General features: G+C 29.9%; 2 protein-coding genes and 1 non-coding gene across 5 annotated transcripts; all 3 read left to right on the top strand.

Moving 5' to 3' along the window:
• The first annotated feature begins 1,950 nt into the window (after positions 1-1,950).
• On the top strand, positions 1,951-8,049 carry LOC145188132 (regulator of microtubule dynamics protein 1-like). 3 transcript variants are annotated; one of them, XR_016447687.1, is made up of 8 exons: positions 1,951-2,175; positions 3,239-3,613; positions 3,705-3,794; positions 6,273-6,328; positions 6,410-6,507; positions 7,586-7,616; positions 7,723-7,856; positions 7,945-8,049. XR_016447687.1 is itself a non-coding variant. In XM_090073278.1 (8 exons), the coding sequence occupies exons 1-8, from the start codon at positions 2,119-2,121 to the stop codon at positions 7,981-7,983; spliced, it is 870 nt and encodes a 289-aa protein (XP_089929404.1). In that variant the 5' UTR covers positions 1,953-2,118; the 3' UTR covers positions 7,984-8,049. The 3 variants fall into 3 exon arrangements, 2 of the variants coding, with proteins under 2 accessions (XP_089929404.1, XP_089929413.1); XM_090073278.1 differs by having other exon boundaries at positions 1,953-2,175; positions 6,420-6,507; XM_090073287.1 differs by having other exon boundaries at positions 1,996-2,116; positions 6,420-6,507.
• Positions 8,050-11,607: 3,558 nt separating this feature from the next.
• On the top strand, positions 11,608-11,679 carry Trnap-ugg (transfer RNA proline (anticodon UGG)). The gene has a single exon. It is a non-coding gene; the product is annotated as a tRNA-Pro (tRNA).
• Positions 11,680-12,874: 1,195 nt separating this feature from the next.
• LOC145188133 (uncharacterized) lies at positions 12,875-21,390 on the top strand. Its single transcript, XM_090073297.1, has 5 exons — positions 12,875-13,009; positions 13,744-13,854; positions 13,935-14,053; positions 19,709-20,303; positions 20,686-21,390. The coding sequence occupies exons 2-5, from the start codon at positions 13,749-13,751 to the stop codon at positions 20,700-20,702; spliced, it is 837 nt and encodes a 278-aa protein (XP_089929423.1). The 5' UTR covers positions 12,875-13,009; positions 13,744-13,748; the 3' UTR covers positions 20,703-21,390.
• The last annotated feature ends 1,968 nt before the right edge of the window (positions 21,391-23,358 follow it).

A 23,358-nucleotide genomic window follows, 5' to 3' on the forward strand; every position in this document is an offset into this window, starting at 1 on the left:
GATTGGATCTAATTATCCAAGAGGTCCTTACTTTTCCTAACCTTGCTTACTCTAAAATCGTTTAAAGAGGTTTTACACTAAGGACAGGGATATGTCGATGCAACTGAGCCCAAGAAAAAGATTTGCAAATTTCAAACCACTTCTAGTGCGAAAGCAACGCTTTCAAGACAAAATAGCTATAAACTTTGCTTCAAGTTCTCAAAAATTTCTTATACAAACTCAACAGTTACAAAAATCATCAGTTTTTTTCACACCTAAGTCATAAAAAGATTGAGAACTTACACCTTTTGAATAGAAAAAGTTATGTTTTTTTTTCTTTTAGCTGTCAACGCTCGTTTCAATGCCTACATTGATTATACATTCATCTGGTGGAAGGTCACACTGGTTAACATTTTCAACCAATTCAACAACGTCATTGCGAAAAAAGACTGAGCTCTGAGCTTTTCCACTTTGTTCATCGCCACTCATTACATTAAACTTCACAGTTTTAGAACTGTAAAGAGATTCAAGTACTTAGTTCAAGATTTAGTTTTCAAGTACTTTGTTCAAGATTTAGTTTTCCAACGAAATTTAATCTAATTAATTTTTGACTTGTCCAATTTCGGAAAAAAGCGGCCGCTTTGTCAGTCTATTTTAAAGAAAGTTAAAATAGATTGAAATCTTATAGTTTTCATTGCATGAACAGGATTGGAACAGTAATGTGCTTTTAATTTTTCAGAACTGAATTTTTTCGCTACAGTTACAAGCCTTTCCCTAAAAATAAAATATTTTCCCTAAAAATAAAATAGCGATTGATTCTCTATCTTTAAATGGTGCAAACGGTATTTTGATTAAATCAGAAGCATAAATTTATACTGCACGGAGAACTTGGCCATAAATTGTCTGAAGATTTTCCCTTAGATTTTAAACAGTGCAGGGATTTGGATATAGTATTCCTTTACCAATTGACTACCAACAGCGCTGACACACTTTAACTGAGCTACGAGGCAGTAAAAAATTTTGTGCTGCTACTGGAGGTCTTCCTAATGGGAAAGAACCAACCTTTGCTGATCCTCGAGTTGTTTTGATCGTGTTGAATCGAGCAGATTCACAAATAAGGCAACAACACAAAGGATTTGATCTTATCAGAGCTAATTGAATGACCTTGAAAAAATCAAAAATGCCCGGTAGATCGTCATTTAATTTTTTCCTTTTATTTAATCTTAAAAAGAATTTTTCAACATCTACAATTATCTTCTTAATCAATTTGTCAACACAAAATTATAGAAGGTAAGTGCTCTTCTTTAGGATCATATTTTTTGATGAAGTTCCGATTTTTTGCAAGTATTGATTTTCATCTGGCATGCCCCAATTCTGAACCTATTTGAAACCATAGCAAACATACTTAAGCGCAATGACTTTGACACATAATATTTATCTGCTACTTCAATTCTGGATTTTAGCGTAAACGGTCGGAACAAAATTAAAAACACTATTGATTGTAACGAAGGAAAAAACTTTACATCAAAGTTTTGAAAATTCAGGAACTTTATTGTGAAAACAAAAAAATAACTTCTTGTTTTTTAAAATTTTATTGGAAATAATAAAATGGACAAAATATAAATTTTCTCCTGTAATTTTTAAGATGAAATCGAGTATAACTTTGTACATTAATCTGGTTTTGGATAGCATTGAAAAGTTTAGCTTCTTTTTTGCAAAGTTTCAACGACTTTTAATCTTTACAGTGAAAACAGAGTAAACGAACAATTTCCTGATATTTAGAATTTTGCTGATACTAAAATAGCTTTTACTTTCTCGAGCGTCACTAAATACTTTTAAAAAATTGTGGAAACATCCATATAAAAATCAATTATTTATCTGTTATCACAACCATTCATTTGTTATTTTAAATTCTTGTTTATAACTTGGTTAGACAAAGAATTTCTAACCGTGTATGATTATTTTGCATGCAACAATATACATATATAAATGTATATTGATGCATAAACGCATTATCGGTATTCATACGCCATGTTTTAATGATTCGTCGTTGGGATGTTGCTATACAAAGTTCCGTGTACAAACAACATTTTAAAATAAAAAGGGGATGTGAGTTGCAGTAATACTAACGAAAACGGTATGCTGCTAAAGTTCGTTAGATTACACCTGCTCTTTGTCCGTCGCTGTGTATCCATCGTAAGATTCGTTAAAAACTTTATCTAATTTCATTTAGAATTTCATTAATGAATATCTTCTCAATTGTAGCAGGTTCTTTCATTCTAGTATTAGCTACCGTACTAATATTTACTAATGTGTGTAATACTTTTTTGTTCGTTTATTTGCTTAGATTAGTCTATATACACAGGATTTTATAAAATACCTTATTCACAATGAGGTTATATGATCTTTTGTTCTAAATGGAGAATAAAAAGAATCAGTTATCATAGCTTAGAATGTTAACATGTAACTTCTTTAAATTTTAATGTGTTTTTGTTTTTCCATTTGGTCGTTACCTTTCTGTAACAAACATTTGATCAAATTAATTACTTATTCTTTTTGAGAACAGTTTGTCGTCTACATAAGTAAATAGTTATAAGTATGTAGTATACTTATATAACTATATACTTATGTAACTGGTATTAGGATAATGCTAATTTTATTTTAATTAACTCCACACAAACTTACGTAGACGTTTTTTTTTTTTTTTTTTTTTTTTGTAGTTCTTAGTCTGAAAAATAGTTAATTTTGACTTTCTTTTTTTTCTTCTTCTAATGACTCTATTTTTAATTTTTAGAAAAAAGTTCTAAATAAAGGCTTAACATTCAAACTTTGATTCTCCTAATGTGACTATTAAAATTTAAGCTTGAATGTTTATCCTAAATTTTATATTGTTTAAATTAATTCACCCTGAATTTTTCATTTTAACTTTGTACCAGTCATAAATTCTTCATTCTCCACATGTACTAAAGAAACTGAGAAACATCACTCATATAAAATGAGTCGTTAACACATGTTTATTGAAAAATATTGCACATACCAACTTTCAGCTAAAATTTACAAAGTTTCTAGAAATACATGTATATTTTATCAGTATTTATTTGCAAATTTAAGGATAAATTGCTGTTAATTTGCTTCATGCACTTTGACAACTTGTTAACTATATTCTATTTGTTTTTATAACAACAATTTGATCTCACTTTGTTGATATTTTTAACTTTTCTTCATTGTTTAAACTCACTGCATTTGAAAAACTATTTAGCTTTCTTTGCAATTTTCTGTGCCTTTCTTACTGAGAACACTTCCTAAAAAGCGTCTTATCACAAGTGGGGTAGTTTCTGGCTTCAGTTTCTGTATTTTAAAAGCAGCTAGCAAAGAAAATCAGTTTCATATGGCAGAAGTCAAAAAAGCTGAGGAGATCTATGAGAGAAATGAGTTCAAAGAAGTCTATGAATATTTATTACAGTTCAAAAACTCAGAAGATCCAGAGCTTCTATGGCGTTTAGTTCGTGCTACTCGTGATCGTGCCTGCATGGCAGATGTTAGCAAGGAAGATAAAAAGACTCTTATATTTGAGGCTTTTGAGTATTCAAAGAAAGCTCTGCAGTTTGGTGAAGAAAACTTTGCCTGCCACAAGGTTTTTTTATGTCCTTTTTGTTTATGTGATGAAGATTGTTGCATAAGATATGTGAAGATTGTTACATAAGATTTTGGTATTTTTTTTGTAGTGGTATGGTATTATGCTAAGTCAAACTGGTGATTACATTGGCACTAAAAAAAAGTTAGAAGACTCTCCATCTATGAAAAAACATTTTGAGGTAAGATATATTTGTATTTAAATACAGCTATTCACGAAAGTTTAAATGATTACAGAATTTTAAGATCTAATCTTCAGTTTTTCTTGAATAAAAATCTAATGGAAATAGATTTCAAAATAGTTTTTTTTCTAATTTAGTATATAGGTTATTTGTTAGTAAAATTAAAAAAAGTAGGTTTCAACTCATCACTGTTTACTGAGAAATTTCATGAAAAGGTAGGTGATACAAATTAAGAGGTGTCAAAAAAGTTTAAACGATTTTATTTAGGATCAATTATTTGCTAATTAATTGATAAATCCGGGGCGAAAATTTTTTTTATTTTTAAATAAAGTCAAAATGAGTCAATTACAATCAAAAAATTTATCGCAACATCATCAGGCAGCTTTTAAGTTTTAAAAAATCAACTTGAAATATTGTAAATTTCAAATTAATTTCAATTGCGTGCAAATGGGTTGCAAAGCAGTTTCTAGTGAGATCAAGTGGCAAGTTATTGGTATGGCGAGGTAAAAAAATCACACTAACGTTCAAATAGGCAAAATACTTCACGTTTCTCAATCTTGCGTTCGAAAAACCATCAAAACCTGGGAACTTACCAAGGGCATCTCTGACATGCAGCATACTGGGAGACTATCCAAACTCAGCAACCGTGACAAAAGTGGTATATTCAGAATGAGCAGAGAAAACCCCAGACTCAGCTACAAAAAGCTTGCAGAAATCTTCAACGACTCAAAAAATAATCCAAAAGTTAGCAGAGAGCTCGTGAGACGAACATTGTTGGACAAAGGTAATGGAACGTAAACAGCTGCTAGAAAACCTATTCTTTCAATCATGGATAAACGTAAACAACAAGTGTGGTCCAAAGAAAGGCTGGACTGGTCTGTAGAACAGTGGGCAAATGTTATTTGGAGTGATGAAGCTAATTTTCAAGTCGTAAACCGCAAGGGAAGAATGTGAAAAGATTTGCAACTGAGAAATATTCAGACAGGTTTTTGCAACATTGTTGACAAGGCGGTGGAGGTTCGGTTGGCATCTGGGGATGTTTTTTTCACAAAGGTATAGGCTTCTGTGAGCTGTACAAAGGCCGAATTAATCAATACAACCACAAGAACACATTGGAAACATGTTTAAATCCATCAATCAGACACTTGTATGGCAAAAGCAAGCAATTCATCTTTTAACAAGACGGGCCTTTAGCTCTCACAGCTCACTCAATCAAAGAATAGTTTTGAAAAAAAAGTTCAATGTGATGCCCTGGTGCCCTAGATCACCAGATCTCAATCCAATTGAAAATATTTGGTCTTGGATCAACAATCAACTGACATACTATGAAGTTCAATCAACTCAGCATTTGAAACAGCTTTTGAATGAGTACTGGGTGAAGGTACCTTGCGTGATGTGCATGAAATTAGTTGAATCAATTCATAAACAAGTTTATCTTTGCTATAAAAACAAAGGAGGACACTTTATTAATTTTGCTTTTTTTTTAATTTTTTGTTCGAATGTTGCAATTCGTTTAAACTTTTGTGCTTCTTATGTTTCCTATATGATTTTTTGTAATTGTTTTTTTTTAACTAAATATTAAAATTTTTGTAATATGTTGATACTCATTTTAAAGCTAATTACTTTTTCTTTAACAAATAAAAAAAATTAATTCGATATCATTTTACAGTTTTTTTTATTAAACAAAACCAAACATACTTGATAAAAATTCTTCAATTGTTTAAACTTTCGTGAATAGCTGTATAAGTAAAGACTTATTTTCAAGTTATATCTTACAGTTCTTTGTTTGCAGTAATTAACTTGCATATAACCAAACAAATGTAGATAAATTCCTAAAATATTCATGAGCTTTCAGTAAATTTAAAATTTTTTAGTACATGCATCCACAATATAAAGTGAAATGTAAATATTCTAATACTCTAGACTAGATGATATTCTTTTATTGTATTTAAGATTCATATATCAAAGATTTTGATTTATATAAAGTTAGCAGAAATATTATTTGTATTTTTAAATTAAATAAGGTTTTCAAAAATGTAACTTATATACACAATCTCTTACCAAAATGAGAACTTACTTACACAGTGTCATATTATCTTTACAGAAATATTAACTAACCTATATAAATATCAACTAACCTACTGTTATATAACCATTACCTTAAATATATAGCAATAATTTCACCTTGAATATTACCTAGAAAATGTCCTGTTAATGATCATGTTGGGAAAAAAATTTGAAATCATCATTTTTTAAAAAATTCATAAGTCAATTTTGCTTGGAGTTTTGAAGTTAACAAGTTTCTCTCTTACTAATTCTCTTGTTATTTATACAAAAATCCATAACTCTATGCTTAATTTATATTTTAAAACTAATACTGTATTTAGCTGCTTTTGTAAACTTTTAAATAATTGTTTTAAGTTTCTGATATTTCTGTTGAATAGTTTATTGCTCTAAAAATTAAAATTTTGTTTTTAGAAAGCTGTTGAATTGAACCCAAATGATGCCACCTCAAGACATTTGATAGGAATGTGGTAAGTTTTACTTTTTTTTTTTTTAATTTATTTCTTTTTCTTATTTTTGTGTTGTTAAATGGTGATTTACTTATGGTGCAGTTAAATTTAGGTGTTTCTCTTTTGCTGATTTGGCTTGGTATGAAAGAAAGATAGCTACTGTAGTTTTTGGCACGCCACCAACATCATCTTACCAAGAGGTTCTTTAAAAACTTTCTTTTAAAGATCTTTTTTCTTCTAAAGAAACAATTTGTTAAAATGTTCAAAATTGATTAATAAATATTCATCTGAAACTAAAGTTGCAGGCAAAGCATTTTTAGTATGAGACAAATATTTATATATATGAGAGTAAATGGGAACATTTTGATATTATGTAAAGGAGTATCATAATAATTATGTACACAAATATTTTTAGGTATCTAGTTTGATAAAATTACATGCTTAAGTTTTAAACTATCCAACTTAGATTTAACAATAAATCATGGTTTTCTACTTTATATAATTGATAAACTTCTCTGATATTGCTTGGTCAAAATCTTTCTTGTGTTGTTCTCTTTTCCCTGTTACTTTTCACAAGGGAATCTCTTCCCAAGGTATCTTTCTCAGAAATCTGCCAAGATTTATTAAAATTTATGCAATTCTTTTGTTTCTTTGTTAATGACATTAGATTCAGGTCTTGAGAGTAGACCTGGTGAATCTAAATTTTTAATCTAAATTATTAATCTAAGTGAAGCTGAATAACAATTTTGTCTTTTATGATGAGAAGTAGGGAGAAAATTTTCATTCTTTTTTAAAACAACGAATAAAGTTTTAAGCAGTAGAGGAATCATTTGAGATTGATTTTAGTTGAAGGAACTCTATTTTTTGTTTTCTTTTTCTATATTTTTGTCAAACTATCTCAATAGCAGATTGTATTTTTTCCGTTCTCCTTTTAAAGCATGTGATTTTTCAAACTTTAATGGTACATCTCTGGGATTTTATCTGAGCAAAATATTATTATCATTAAGATTGTTACTGTTTTTGTTATTATCATCATCATCATCATCATCATCATCATCATCATCATCATCATCATCATCATCATCATCATCATCATCATCATCATCATCATCATCATCATCAATTGTTATTATTGTTGTTGTTGTTATTATCGTCCATGTTTAAATAAAAGCTTTTGCATTACTCTTCAATTATTGATGATTGTACGTCTTATAATATTATAAACATCCAATATCACATGCATCATTTTATAATTTTGAATTATTTTACTGTTTACAGGCTTTAGAAAATTTTGAAAAGGCAGAGGCATGTAAGTATCCATGATTTAATTTACTTTATAGAAAGTTCTTTTAAAGCGAGAAGTGTTCTTGTAAGAAGCATTTAATCATATCTCATTTTGAAAAAAATTTTTTTAGTGTCCCCGTCATTCTACAGCACTAATCAATATATGCTCGGACTAGTCCACCTTCGGTTAGGAAATAAAGTCAAAGCTAAAGAATGGTTTCAAAAAGTTCTTGACTTTCCAGTTGTGAAAGAAGAAGACAAAGAGGTCGCAAAATTTTCTTAAAGTTAAAATCAGTTGTATAATCTCACAGTAAACTTTTAAAGCTAATATTTATTGCTTTTATCTTTTTTAGAACATTCAAAAAGCCAAAGACCAATTGAAGTCTCTTTAGTTTGTTCAAGAATGCTATTTTTGGTTTGTAAAGTTAATCGGAAAGTTACATTTTATTTTGCGATCATTTTCCTTCTTTTTCTCAATTCTTTTTTGTTCCTCGGCTGAGAGATGCAACGTTTTTTTACGCTCGCGATGTTTTTGCTTGCTAGTTTCTTTGTTTTTTGTTGTTGTTTTTTTTCACACTTTTTAAAATAACATTCGCATTTGACTTTTTTCTATCCACAATTTAGAGGTTTGGAGGTCTGGATACTGGAGTTAACATTTTCCTTTAACAACCTTGTTTAGTATCCCCTCAACTTAGTTACGTCAAATCAACTGTCGCTACGGACCATATTTTGTGTGATATTAAGGGTGGCATATTAGACTTTCTAACGGAAAAGTTAAAAGCTTAGTAAAGAAAAAATGGTCCTAAATTGCCCAGCTCTTTGAATTGAGGATTTACTGCACAATAAAGCAAAAAAAAAAATCCTCGAATACATAAAGGGCTTGGAAATTTAAGTTTGACCTCATCCAAATGTTGGGAGTATCAATTATCGTCAGGTTGACTCCTAAACCTGGAACAACAAATGTTTAAAACTTTTGAAAATAATGCCAGCAAGTCCGAGCGAGATTACTCAACGAATTGTGCTCTACTCAAGTTTTAATTGAGACAAATAAAAAAACAATTTTAAATGCGAACTTTTCTGGAAGGAAATGAAAAGTAATTTTCTACTGCTTAATTACGTGGGGGAAAACTACATCATCTTGTTGATTATGAGGAATGGTAATAATTGGATAAAGCCTATTTTAGAATGAGCGTTTCCAAGTATATCCTTACGGTATTTTCCATCTTAATTTTTATAATGGAAAATGCCGTAAAGCTATCTCCAACAAGTTTTGTTTAAAAAAAATACTTGGTTTGACAGACTCAGTGGGAATAAAGCATTTCGTTGTTAACTAAATTATGATCACCTGAATGTACATGAAGGAGTCTCTACAATTGTGTTTACTGTCCGTTTATAGGCCTTCAATAAACCTAAATTGTTTTGGGCTTATTTGGCTTTTCGCCAGTTCCACAAGTGTCTAGTGGTACAAAGATAACATTGATTTTGTTCCTCGGGATATGAATCCTCCCAATAGTCAACAGCACTCGATCGATCGAGTGCTGTTGGGTTACTATCAAAGAGATTTTGGAAAAAATATAGACCTAAAATTACAATAGGAAAAATCGTATGTAAATTATCAGGAGTCTCTATAACCCTAAAAACATCCGTTTTGCAATGCTGTTGGAATCCTTGCTCAATAAAGTGAGAAAAATCATAGGACCTAATCAATTTAGCTGTAGTTAATTTATCAGGCTAATAGTTCTTATAAAAATAATTTTCTAACTTTGAATCAAAGTTTGCAAGAAAATGTAGCAACATTCTTCTGTCAATCCTTATAATTAGCAATAACTCTAGAAATAATTTACGAATAAATTCCTTATATATATATATATATATATATATATATATATATATATATATATATATATATATATATATATATATATATATATATATATATATATATATTGAAGTGTATTGAATGATTTAAAGTTTTTAATCAGTTTGTACAGATTTCAAAGGACGCTTAGAAAGTAATGAAATTCTTTTGAGAATAGGTGCCATCAAGGCCAGGATCTTTTTTTCAGTAACCTTTTTCGATGCTGCTATCCATGTTTATTTAAATTTTTTGTTATCTTTCGCTGACTTGTTGCTTTTCAACAAGATTCTTTTTTCAAGTGCCCAGTAACTCTCGATTACGCGATGCTTAGGGCAGATCGGAGGATTCGCATCTTTTGGGACGATTTCGATGATATTTTGATTGTACCACTCCTTTGTCTTCTTGGAGTTGTGGATTGCTATTAAATAAGCCCAAAAGATAACTGCCTTGGTGTGTTTGTTAACAAATGACAAAAGATGTTTCTTAAGACATTCGGTGATGAGCAAATTGGAAGTCAAAGTCCTCCAAGTGACGAATAGAGCACTCGAGGCCACAAGAGCAAGTCGCTTACCACATGAGGGTCTTTGGAGCAAACTTTTTTGTCTGAACATACTTAAATTTGTTGCTGGTATAGACATCTTTTGACTGATAATAATATTGATAGCCGAGCAACTGTGAGAAATCCTTTTTGCAGTACGTTTCGTTGTCCTCAATAATGCATAAGTTTTCTCGGTTGAAAAGTTTGACAAGCTTCATTAAGCGGCAAATCGCTTTTAATTCTCCATCAAATGATCGCTTCGGGATTTTTTTCTTGGTGCAAGCCTCGCTTTTCTGACAAGTAAACGACTGCATTCGAACTTTTGACGAGATCTCTTTTGGAATGGCACGGATTTCTTATAATTGACCAGATGATCGAATTCACTTTGTTTTTGTCAGCAAAAACCCTTCTTCCTTCCACCGCCTCTTTTTCTTTTGATAGTTTGAGTCTCCTTGCACCTCCTTAACATGTCTCTTTGCACCTCCTCAATATGTCTCCTTGTATCTGCTCATTTTGTCTCTAACTGAAGATTCAGCAACTTTTGATAATTTTGCAGTTTTTGAATGTAAGTTAAGGGTTGGATTTTGAAGAAAAATTTACAAATTTTTTTTCCGTTTATTCGATTGTTCACTCATTTTAAACTGATAAACTGATAGTATTAGTAAAACCCCAATACAATTAAATATATATGTATATAGAAGATCATTATAAAAAAAAATTGGAATTAATTCGTTAAGTATTTCTCGAGTTAATGCTAGTTATAATATTGCTTCAATAGCGAGAAAGAGTCATCTTTAAGAGCCATCTTTAAGAGTCAACTGTAAGAGTCATCTTTAAGAGCCATCTTTAAGAGTCATCTTAAAGAGCCATCTTTATAATATGAAAAGTTTCCTAATGAAAAACGTCAATGTACTTTTTAGACTGGTAACGCGATTGTTGACAATTATTACTGTGGGCAAAGTTCATTAATGAAATTTGTATACTATGTTTGAACACATATATTTTAAAATGTTCCTCTTCTCTCCCGGAGAAGCAAATTTGTTTGCTGATCATGTGGCATAGTTTTGAAGAAATCAAAATTTTTATGAAAGTCTTTTAAATATTTGCAGGTCTTACTATTGGCTTATATTTTGTTATAGGAAATGTAGTAGTCTTGATGACTCACCTTTTATAGCATTGTTTATCTTATTTTTCACCGTCTTATTGATGCTTATTTTCTGCAGCTGACCATGAATCTCAATGAATTACAGTGCCCGGTGAGACGGAAAAGGAAATTTCATGTATTCGAGTTGGGAAAAGGTATCCATTTTTGTAAACTACTTCTTAAAAAACTGGCCATCTTTCGATTTCAATTGAGTCAAATTTTTTTACGATAAGTAAAATTCATGAAATAATTTTTTTTGTATATTTATTGATTTGGCAATACAACATTAACAGCAATCAGAAAATAACTCAACACAATTAACACCTCTGGTTATGAAAAAAGGTTTATTCCGATTGACATTTTTTTCCGACTGCTTAATTACAATAAACTTTTTTCTCAAAACTTTTTCTTATACTTCATTTCGAGTATGAGTAAGAGTTTTAAATTATTACAAAAAACTTACCCAATTCTGCAACGGCTCAATGGTCTAGCGGTATGATTCTCGCTTTGGGTGCGAGAGGCCCCGGGTTCGAATCCCGGTTGAGCCCGGTATTTTGTCTTTTTTTGTGTGTCAATTACAATAAGTCTGCGAATTTTTCGCATGAGAATCTATAGAGTAAACAGGGTAGAATGAAATAGTTATGGCAATATTTATTCTTTTGCTCTTATTTTTGATCATGTTGTAGAGAATTTTTTTCTGAAGATGGTATCAAATTTTAATATATAAAAAAAAATTTTTTTTTTCTTTTTTCTATCTTTTCGAATGCGAAATAATTTTTTTTTTTTCTTTTTTTGAAAAATGGGCAAAAACTCTCGGAAATTAAACTTGATATCATTTTACTTAATAAGTATACTGGTTAAACTTTTTACGCTGGTCAAGAATCATCTTTCAAAATTAAATTTGCTATTAAGGGAAAAACGTTTTGAGTTAAAAACGGAAACGGAAAATTGTGTGAATGAAATACACTAATTGGTTTGAATGAAATACACTAATTGCTCACTTGTTAAAATACGGCTTTTATTAATTAATTAAATTTCAAGTGACCAATCATGCTCTATAAGTTTTTTGAAACAAATCATGAAACAGTTCTTTAAGAGCAAGTTGTTTTGAAGCATTTAAAATATGCTTCGAAACAACTTGCTCTTTATCAGCTTTTATTATTTCGGAGCATATAAAATATGTTTCGAAACAACTTGCTCTCAAAGAAATAAGAAAAACCGTATATCGAAGAGCAAGTTGCGCTTACAGTGACCAAAGAACAAAGCGGAGAATTTTCACTAAACAAAACTGCAGAATACCAGTAACTTTTTGTATATGAGTAACTTTTTCTGATATTTAACTGCAGCACAAAACTATGATCATCTGAAGAAAAAAAAAAATAGCACGACTTTCTGAAGTTCATTAAAATGAAACCCTTAATGTGTTTAAAACAGCGAAGTTTTTGGTGTGACAAGTTTAAAATCTGACATAAACTTTTTGATCTAAAGTTTTCTATGAAAGTGAGCTTAACAGTTTTAATCGAATAGTACTTAGCGCAATATTTTGAAAGATTGAAATAAATTAGCATAAAGAATGAGAGATATTGCTTTTTTTTTCTGGGATCTTATAGAGAATATTTTCAATTGAATTATATAGAAGTTTGCAGCTTATTCATTATTATTCTAAATTGTTATTTAAAAATCGAAAAACTCCGATGCTTAAGTTCGCTTCCCCCGATACCGTTTGGTTTACAATAACAACGACCGCATACAAAAACGACCCTTTAACCTGTAACGTGCAATTCTTTTCTTTAATAACACGCAATGACATTTTTTCAGACACACTAACCCAAAGTAAATTCCCTTCCCAACTAATAGTTGCATTGTTTACATAAACAGGTGAGCTTCATCACTATCGCTTTTCTGTAAATTATTATTATGATAGATATATTCAATCATGATAATAGTAAAAAAAAAAGAATTAAACTTTTGAAAATTAAGTTCAATTAAGAAATATTTTTTTAATTTTCTAACTTTTTAGAACAATAGTACGTAACTAGACAGCATAGTTAACTGAAGCTAAAAGAATTTATGAGACACTTTTCTTTGTCATACTGAGATTGCTGCATGAAATTTTTTTAAAATGAATTTCTAACTTAAAACATCTAAAATACTAAAGAGTTGGTATTTTGACTGAATCAGTTTTGATTAATGCTGCACAATATCAGTTTGAGATCTTTACTATATATATGATCTTTACACATACATACATACATACATATATACATACATACATACATACATACATACATACATACATACATACATACATACATACATACATACATACATACATACATACATACATACATACATACATACATACATACATACATAAGTCATATAAGATTTTGCTAACTAGAAATTTTCTATTTATATACAAATATAACTGCAAAAGTTCTAGTTAAAATTTCGTTTAACTAAGAAATTCATGCAGCAATAAAATGTTATCTTTAAAAAAATATATTTGTATGTTTAATTTACTTTTAATTGTACGGTAAGAATAATTTTGACTGTTAGATTAAGTTATAATTTTTTTTTTTAATTATTCAAATCTAATGTAATCATTACAGCAACAATGCCACAGCCTGTTCCTGGAAAAATCTTTATTGGTGGAATGCCCTACAGCATGGATGAAGATCAGCTCAAAGTTGAATTTGGGAAATTTGGAACTGTTACAGACTGTAGGTGTTGATATTTAAACTATAGTACTTTAACAATCATTTTGATATAAAATTTCCTGGATTGTTTATCTCTTTGTCAGCTTTTATTGTGAGAGAACGTGAAGATCAAAATGGTTTAAAGAAATCAAAGGGATATGGCTTTATTACTTTTGAAGATGCTACAGCAGCTGAGGAAGCCATAAAAGCAATGCACCAAAGTGTAAGCCTTTTTCATTTGAAAAATAATAATGGTTAAAGCAAGAAAATACATTTTTATGGTTAATTCTTTGCTTGTTATAATTATTGGATTCCTTTTAAAAAAGAAAAATTTAATTAAATAACTCTTTTTTAAAGATTTTTATAATATATAACAGACCTTATGCACACATTTTTGACTGGGCTTTCTTATTATACTTCAAACATTATCTTAGTTTTATATTTTTATTATTTCATTAAATCTTAAAATGTTGCCTATAAACAGCTACTCTATATAAAAATTTTATCAAAAATAACCAAGAATATTTGGTTCTATAGGCAGTTCTAAACTTTTACAAAAAATGGCAACCATCTCCTTTGTTTTGTTTCTTGAGAGTTCTAGCACAATTTTAACTTCTTGATGATTTCAATGAGTTACTGCACAATGGATATTCTCTTTGCCTTACTTTGATGATGATGTACCAAAAGGAGGAAGACACTGCAGCTTCTCCTCAGAAAGGTTTTTCACTCAAACTAAAAATACAATTTAAAATGAATGGTAAGAAAGAAGAAAGAAAATGGAAATAAAAAGTTCATAAAATATATCTAAGCTTCCCAATTGATCACAAGGAGATATTTTTGAATATTATGTTAAATGTCAATAAGTAGGTAGTTAGTTTTTACAGGGGGTAATCTTACCTGTAATTAAATGATTTAATTTAGGTTTTAATTACTAGTTTCTAAAACTAATTAGCATCATTAAGTTTACCTAGTCTGCTATGCACAAATATATTGATTTGAATTTAAATTTTTATTTTTTATTTATTTTTTAATTTAAAACCCCCTGTTGAAACACAACTTGTAATAGTTTCTGGTGCTAAATTTCTGAAGTTGAAGAATTAACAGAAAACTATTAATTTTCATATCAAATTTTAATATCTCTTATCTAAAAGTATATGGTAGCACCTTGTTTCCATTTCATAAAGACTTCTTTTTATACCCTATATTGATAATACTCTTTATATAAAAAAGTGACCTTTTAAGTTGTTTAAAGTTTGAATTGTTTCCAGTGATATAAAATAGAAATAAGAGGATGAACTATCTGCATTTAGAAGTTCAGTTTACTGTTAAAAATATAATTGATAATATTAAGTTATCATATTGAATATTAAGTTATCATATTGAAAATTAAGTAATTAGTATTTTTATATTCACCAGTGCAGATTAATCAGTAATTTTAGCTTAACTGTGACACTCGAGTAGTTTTTTTTTGGTTACTCTTATGAATAAGAGATTTAGTTCTACTTGATATAAAATATTTCTTTATAAGTCATTAACTTTCATAGTATCTGATAAATTGTGCTTCTTTTTTCTAATTCTGTGTAAAAAAGAAAAATGCTTAAATAAATTTTGTATGATGCTGATAATTGATATTATTTCTGTGTTATGATATATAAATCTTTTACTTTTTTGATCACTTTGCTTTGAACTTGTACCCAACACATACCAATTGTTTCTCACCTAATATTTTGTGAAAGGTGTGCTGGAAAGTGTTTGAATCTGCAAAAAGTTGATATCAACCAGTCTGTTGGATATCAATCAGTTGATTCACTGAATAGGATAGCAAAACTTTGCAACAAAAAACTGGAATTTGAAGTTTAATTCTTTAATTCTAGGTAAATATACAAAAAAGATATGAATGAAATAAAAGAATGTATAAAAAATAAATATGGCTATAAACTTAGATTTCAATTAATTGAATTTTTTTTTTTGTTTTTTGAAATGATTAGAATGCTGGAGGTTTATCTGCTGAACAAAAGATTAAAACAAATACTGATAATGCAGCCATCATGTCAAAATTGGGCAGACTAATTGATTAAGTTCACCAATCATTGTTTTCAACTATTGATTCATAAAGTTCAAAATCACTCTATATTATCTGTCTTGATGTTACCTTTGTTTTCATTTGATTCTTCATAAATTCCACTCTTAACCTGTCCGGACTTATCATAGAGAATATCAAACACTTATTTACATGTTATTTACTTACTTACATACATTTACATACATTTATAGTGTTGATATTCTCTATGATGGAATTTTTGAAGAATCAAATGAAAACAAAGACTACATAAAAACAGATAACATAGAGTGATTTTGAATTTGAAAGTACCCTAACATTTACATCAGAAAGTTATAGAATAGTTTAGTAAAAAAAGATAGTAAGATTGTTGTGCAAAAGTCATGTAGGAATTGATTTCTTACCAAAAAAAATGCAAAAAAATTTTTTTTTTTTCAAGAAAAAAACTTAACTTCTTTTTGGACTCACAAAGGAGGAGTTTTGTCATGATGGTAAATTTGTTTTTTATGTTGATTGTGTTTATGTAACATTGATTCTTTTGAAATGTAATGCTGAAAATGAAATTAACTTTATGAGTGCAAATGAAAATTTAACTATTATAGATTTGGTTTACTCATTGCAAAATTTAGATTTTAATCCGTGTGTGACCATGTAAATTTCATTTTTGATTTAGTTCTAATATGTATGCACTCCATATCCTAACTAAAAAAGAATTTTAGAAATTGTAAACAATTTTAAATAGCATAAATAAAGGGAGAATTGTGGAATATTTAAGTACAGGTCTGATTTAAATTCAGTAGATAAGTTTTTAAATTGTGGTTCTTTAGAGTTAGAATAATTAAGTCTGAAATTCAATTTTAAAAGTATTGCATTTTTAAGAATAAATTCAATACTACAAGATAAATAAACTAGAATAAGTATCTCCTCTAACAGCTCAAAAGTAGTTAAAAAGAATAAGAAATTTTTAAAAGAACATGAACTACCAACTTCTTCAAAACAACCTTAAATCAATAGAAGTTTAAAAGAGAATTCTCAATTTATAAATTGCACAGGAAAACTAATTGATTCCCTTCATTCTTATGTTGTTTTTTAACCTTTAAATTTGCCATAAATTTTTTTAGCTAATCAATAAAATAAATTACTGAGCATTTAACTAAATGCCAACAAATTTATTTATTTGACATCTCAAAATATTGTGTGTATGTTGAAATTATGCTTTTTATGTAGCTAATCCGATTGAATGCACTCATCAGTGTCTTAAGGAACATTTGCTTTAGTAGACTATCTGGTTTCATTTAACCTGGTTTTTAATGAGTTTTCTTGACACGGTAAATTACTTAATTACCCAATAAACCAATGACTAATTAAAATTACATTTGTAATCATCTACAGTGATAGCTAAAGAAGTATTCATTTTGTTTATCAGATATTGTTTACTATCTGATCATAAACAATAATGTAAAAAATAAATGGACTTGATAAGAAAGTGATGCAGAGAAGAAAAAAAATCTGATTTCAGTGCAAAAAAAAATTTTTTTTAAACTAATTTAAGTCTTAAAAAATGTTATTTGGAGGCTCAATGGCTTCATAAGTTGTATAATGTATTTGGAATAGCTGAGATATTTACTACTACAACAGTAGAAATCAAATTTGACTTTTTATTTTTTTTTTTTTTTTTACAAATCTTCTTTAGACGATACATTGTTAGCATTCTATATTTACTTATTTGTAATATTTAGGGTTGTATGATAATAGGTATTGAATGCTGAAGTCTAGCACATAATTGCAAAACTCTTTTGAATTAAATTTTTTATAGAACATTTGAACTATACAGGTTTTATTGTACTTTTAATATAGTAGTTAAATTAACTTTATTACAAAGGTTAAGTAAATGTTTCAGTTACAAATTCTTCTGATTATGTTTTGATTTTGTATTTTTATCAATTAAACAGAAAACAAAGAATAGTGCACACATACATCTGATAATGGTAGCCATTTAAAATATTAATAACTAAGAACTTAATTCTTGTAACTAATTCTAAAAAATGTTTATAATTTGATTTTAGCCATTGCTAAACCTTTTCCATTACCACCAAGCAATCAATCAGACAGTAACAACATGTGCAATATTGGCATCAACTGATTTGTTAGACATTTAAAGCAAGACACAGATGCTAATAATTTATCAGCCACATTATGTCAAAGCTGAAGGCATGTGTTAAAAACAGTCTTATCAAGAGGAACATACAAAGACCCAGCAAAATGTGCTTAAGAGAATGTTGTTTAAAAACCAAAACAAATCTGCTTTTGACATTTCATACTTTGAATGAAGTTAAAATTGATGAGAATATACTGTTTTTAAAAGATCTGCAGGGTAACTTACGAGATAAAAATTAACAAGGAAGATATCGCAAGAAAATCAAGCAGAACACTATTAAACAGAAGCTGAAAGAAAACAGCACAAGGAAGATAAAAGATAAGTTCTATCCATCTTGTGTGGCATTAGCCATCATGTTGTTAATAGTGAATGTAATCAGAATTGGATGATATTGATAAAAACCTTTCTAAGTTTAACATTTTTGCTGCTCGTACTTATGCACCTGCATAAATTATGTCCAGTGGCAAATGATACCCCATTAAATGACTAGGTATAACCCCAGCAAACGACCAGACTTCAGAAGAATGATAGAATATGCTAATATAATTCAGGTTGTTTCACAAGAATTGGCTCCACTTTCACTGTTTTCTTGTTAAGCCTCTGATGAATAGAAGTTAATTGTGGAAGCTATGGCTCTTAGTGGAGTGTCAGAGGAATCAAGTGTTTCGTGGGTGCAAGTAATAAGAGAAAAAGCAACTCCATAATCTGGTGATAACATCAGGACTGCGTTTTATGGTCACTTAGATATACTGTGTTAGGTTGAAATTTAAAAAAAAAAAATTTTTTTTGAATTCAATTTAATACAGTATCGTTTTTAAAGTAGTTTTAATGATTTTTATTTTTATTGCAATTCAAATAGTTTTACTTCTGAATTTTATTCTTCTTAATTTTTTCCAATTGAAATTTTGAAATAAACGTGTCTAACCAAAAATGTTAGCTTTACAAAGAAACGTTTATTTAAAAAGCAAATATTGTTTACATCACTGAATATAAATTATAAGTCTAAAAATTTTCTGTTACTTTGTTGTTTAAAGCATTTCAAATGACAGGCTCAAATTTCTTTTAGCTTTGATAGAACTAATGTTACTTGTTAGCTTTTATAATTTCCTTTAAAATGTCAAATAACATGAGTATTAATTTCCTTCAGCATTCAGTGAACTATTATTGTTACTTGTTAAGCCAACACACTTTTCTTTAATTATCAGTGACTTGATTTGCAACTTTTGAGTAAGTTAAGGCAACTTGAGTTTCGAATAGTTATAAATCTTAAAGTTGTTCCGAGTCCACACCAATCTCATACAACTCAAGTTTGAGTTACAAACTAAATTTTAAGCTTGAGTAAATTACTGAAATACTGACACTAAAAAAAAAAATTTTGCTTTAGGGCAAGAAAATGCAAAAGACAATGATTTAATTTTCATATTTATTGAATTCGAACTCTTGAACTTAAGTTCAAAGTCTTGACTTGCTTTAAATGCATATAAGTCAAACAAAATGTAAAGACAATTTACCTTCTGGACGCAACTTAACTCATTTCTGAAAACAGCATCTTTCAATTCAAGTTATTTTTTGTGTGTGTGTGCTTGTGAAATTTAGGAACTGTTTTTCTTTTTACAGTTATTCTGATCTTGTACATCTCACTGATTTCTCTTTTTACTTAGACTCTTGCTGGTCGTAAAATTACTGTTAATTATGCTACGAAACCTACAAATGGAGGTGCAGCAGGAGGGGGAGGGGGTGGAATGGGGCGTGGTGGTGGTCGAGGAAACTTCCGTGGTTGGGGTAGTAGTCGGGGAGGTTATGCCGGTTATGGTGGTGGTTATGGAGGATATCAACAAAATGTCGGATATCAGCAACTTGATTATCAGCAATATGATGGAGGTTATGGCGGAGGTTATGGTCAGCCTGGTGCTGGTTATGGTGGATACAGTTCTGCACATGATGCCCAGGCTTCTGAATATTCTCAGCAACAAGGTGGTTATGCGCAATTGTCGCCTCAGACTTATGCTACTAGCCAAACGGGTTACTCTCAGCAAAATGAAAGCTCTGGTTACACTCAACATAATGGTTATGTGTCAGCTTCATCTGTTGTTGTTGTAACTGACTACGATCATAACACACATAGTTATGGTCTGAGTAGCACAACAAGCTACTCAACACCTCAATCGCCTTATGGTGGTACATCAACATATGGAGCTACTACTTCCAGCGGAGATTATGCTACAAATTCCCTCTATACACAACAGTCGGTGTCTGGTAAGTAATCTTGCTGAGTAAGCTCTCATGCAAGATAATAACTTATCTCTGAACAGATAATTTCAGGGATAATTTATTCAGATTGCTAATAAAAATTTAGTCTAGCTGTGTTTCATTGATTTTAAACAGTGAAACAACTGCAGTTGGTTTAAAACAACCCAAATAACAGAAACAGGGTATTTAAAAGTATTTTAAAGTTTAAGAAACCAAAATATTTTTTAAAAAAAAAAACTTTTTTATGGGTCCTAATAGATATAAAAAAAAAAAAAAAAAAAAAAAGATTAAAAAGTTCATAAATTGATGAGTTCAACTCTCAGTGGTTTAAGTAAAAGATTTTAGCAGTACACCTTTATAACCAATTTCTTTGTTTTTCGTCTGGCAGGTCAAAGTTGGCAATAAAATCTGATTAACGGTTTTTTAAACCTTAACATGATTTCTGATGTCTGCGTTAGTTTCTTTGGATTTGTCTGAAAATAAAACATTTCTGGATTTGTCTATTTTACACGTGTGGCTTTCGTGATAAACTTTACGATAATCGTCTGAGTAAGCAGTTTGGTGCTCCCATTATGAAGATTTAGTGTCTTTAAACAATCGGTTTGGCTTTAAAACTATTAGCTGTATCGATCACTGAAGAACAGAGTTAATATTTTATTGTTTTTGTAGATATGTTCCATGAACCATGATTGAGCGACTAAGCCGTCGTGGTTCACATAGGAGATTTTTTTCTATATATAATGTTAGTCTAATTCCCTACTGTGCTAGGTGAAGCCCAAAGTAATTTTTGGTAAACAGGATTATGAATTATCAATGTCAGCGATTTCACGAGATGGATTTCATCAAGTCAATGAATCTAATGCCTTTTTAGGTAAACGGCCGACTAAATGCGAAGTGTTCGACTCTCGCAAGTCTGATTTAAGTTCATCTATACATATATTTGAAAATATAACAATAGTTTTGTACTATTTAATTAAATTTGGTGCAGTTTTATGACGAATGACACGACGACGTCTTAACGACTCAAGCTACAGAGATCGGAGTTTTATACTTGTACATATTGCTTAAAACATGAAAACACATTTTACATGGATATTTTAGTTGTTTGTCACCCGAGTAATTCCTAATCTTAAGCATTTAAAGGGGCTAACCGATCATGGATGCTGCATCCATTCGAATTATTTTGTTAGATGTTGATAGTTATCTAGCACTTTATCTACTATTGTTGAGGTCTGTTTTAAATTAGATGTGTGTTTCTACGCTATGTTTAGTTCTTGACTCACGTTCAACACGTTATTTATGTACGGTCTGGTATTTTGCTTCCTTGTCCTAATATGAAAGTTATGCATTCAGTTGCGGTTCTTTTAGGCTGAATTGTAGTTGGTTAAGGACGGGTTTAGGTCTGTCGTAATTAATCGCGGTTAAGTTTCCGAGCGGACTAAGGCTAGTAAAAAAAATTTAGCAAAAGAAATATCAATCAGTGCTTTAAAAAAATGCACAAGAAAATCACTTATCACGTTATTAGGAATAATTGAAATGAAAAAAAAAACCAAACTGAATTGTATTAACACGTTGACTGCCAACCACGAGATAACTCGTAGATTGCAGTCTTTTACAGTTCGTCCTATGTTTATTTGCCATTTTTGTGCAGCTTCGATTAAACTCGAAAAATATCAGTGTTAATATTGATAGATGGCTTCTGGGAAGAGAAAAAAAATCAATGTTGGCTTGCATGAGCAAAAAAATTATTATGAATTTAACAAAAAATGTATTTATGAAAATTGTTTCAAATTCAAGAGATAAAATACTATTTTATTGTTCGTGGAACTTCTTAAACCAATCTTCCACACAAAGGGCTGGCTTCTCTTTATAGACTGGACAGAAATAACGCGTTTCTCGGCGTTTTCTGCTTGAAAACATATACGAGATGGGTTTGTTGGGCGCTCTTTTTTCTCGGTAGATGGTAGACTCTAAATAATGGAGCCCTTGCAATTTAAGTTTATTTGAAACTGGTTGAAATCCTTGTCCAATCAACGCGATGACGAACTCTTCTCTAAACTTTATTAGTTTTATATTAGAAGAAACTACTTTTTGAAAAATTTTGTGAGCATTGTGTATATATATCTATAATATGTATTGAAACCTTTTTGGGCCATCTAATAGTCTTTCTTAGAGATGAGTAGTACGAAAGCAGATTCCATTATTGTAATCTCGAATTATATTCGGTTTTCATAGAAATTTTTCCATGGCGATTATCCACCTCTACCATTTCAACAGCATTCATGTTTGAAATGCTAAGGACATCTCGTTTGTCTTTCCATTTGCGTACAGTAACAGGACCATTTTGCTGCCAAATACAATCCCTTTTCTTCAGTTTGCGATTTACCATATCTCCGGGGTTTCCTTTTCTATTATTTCATACAGTTTGATACCATATTTGTGTTTTTTATTTTTTATGCATTGGCGGAAAAGCAATCACCCTCATTATTGCATCATGGATTCGTCAATGCAAATACTTTTATCTGGTACATAGCTTTGACGCATGATATTATTGAAATGATTTAACATTGGTCTCACCTTGTATAATTTGTTGGCGGATGGTATTGAGTTATCAACCAAATGAAGATAACGAAGTAACAACTGGAATCGATTTCGGCTCATACGTAAGCGCCAAATGTTTACATTATATAACCTGTTTGTTCTCCAATAATGTTCGATTGATGGAAGAGTGCAAGGTTCCATTTGCAACAAAAGTTCAATAAAAACTTTCATTTCTGTAGCACTAACATCTTGCCACTTTGATAACCTATTAGATTTTTTCATTGCTTTGCGTTTCTCAATTTCTTACGCAGCATTTAAATTAGTTTGTTCCGCCAGTTATTCAAGAAATTCATTCGAAAAAAATAAGTCCACCAGAGTTTGTACTGTAAAATTTACCGTATCCAATTTCATACCAATATTTTCTTGGAAAATAAATAATTTAGGATTTTGTCGAACTTCTGTTTCTGTCCATAAACTATCATTCGCATTTGATGTTGTCGCTTGAGAATTATTATCTTCA

Source organism: Hydra viridissima, unplaced genomic scaffold (assembly GCF_058129835.1).
Source record: "Hydra viridissima isolate aposymbiotic clone 2 unplaced genomic scaffold, HvirCarnegie_v1 scaffold_1, whole genome shotgun sequence".
Classification (NCBI taxonomy): Eukaryota; Metazoa; Cnidaria; class Hydrozoa; order Anthoathecata; family Hydridae; genus Hydra; species Hydra viridissima.

What these genes read in the sequence shown, in the direction of transcription:
- LOC145188132 (XM_090073278.1), top strand. Translation starts at nt 2,119, where the DNA reads ATGCTGCTAAAGTTCGTTAGATTACACCTGCTCTTTGTCCGTCGCTGT. An exon ending in TCCGTCGCTGTGTATCCATC is followed by an intron (nt 2,176 to 3,238) that starts GTAAGATTCGTT and finishes AAAACTATTTAG; the next exon opens with CTTTCTTTGCAATTTTCTGT. An exon ending in AGACATTTGATAGGAATGTG is followed by an intron (nt 6,329 to 6,419) that starts GTAAGTTTTACT and finishes AGTTAAATTTAG; the next exon opens with GTGTTTCTCTTTTGCTGATT.
- LOC145188133 (XM_090073297.1), top strand. Translation starts at nt 13,749, where the DNA reads ATGCCACAGCCTGTTCCTGGAAAAATCTTTATTGGTGGAATGCCCTAC. An exon ending in ATTTGGAACTGTTACAGACT is followed by an intron (nt 13,855 to 13,934) that starts GTAGGTGTTGAT and finishes TCTCTTTGTCAG; the next exon opens with CTTTTATTGTGAGAGAACGT. An exon ending in TAAAAGCAATGCACCAAAGT is followed by an intron (nt 14,054 to 19,708) that starts GTAAGCCTTTTT and finishes CTTTTTACTTAG; the next exon opens with ACTCTTGCTGGTCGTAAAAT.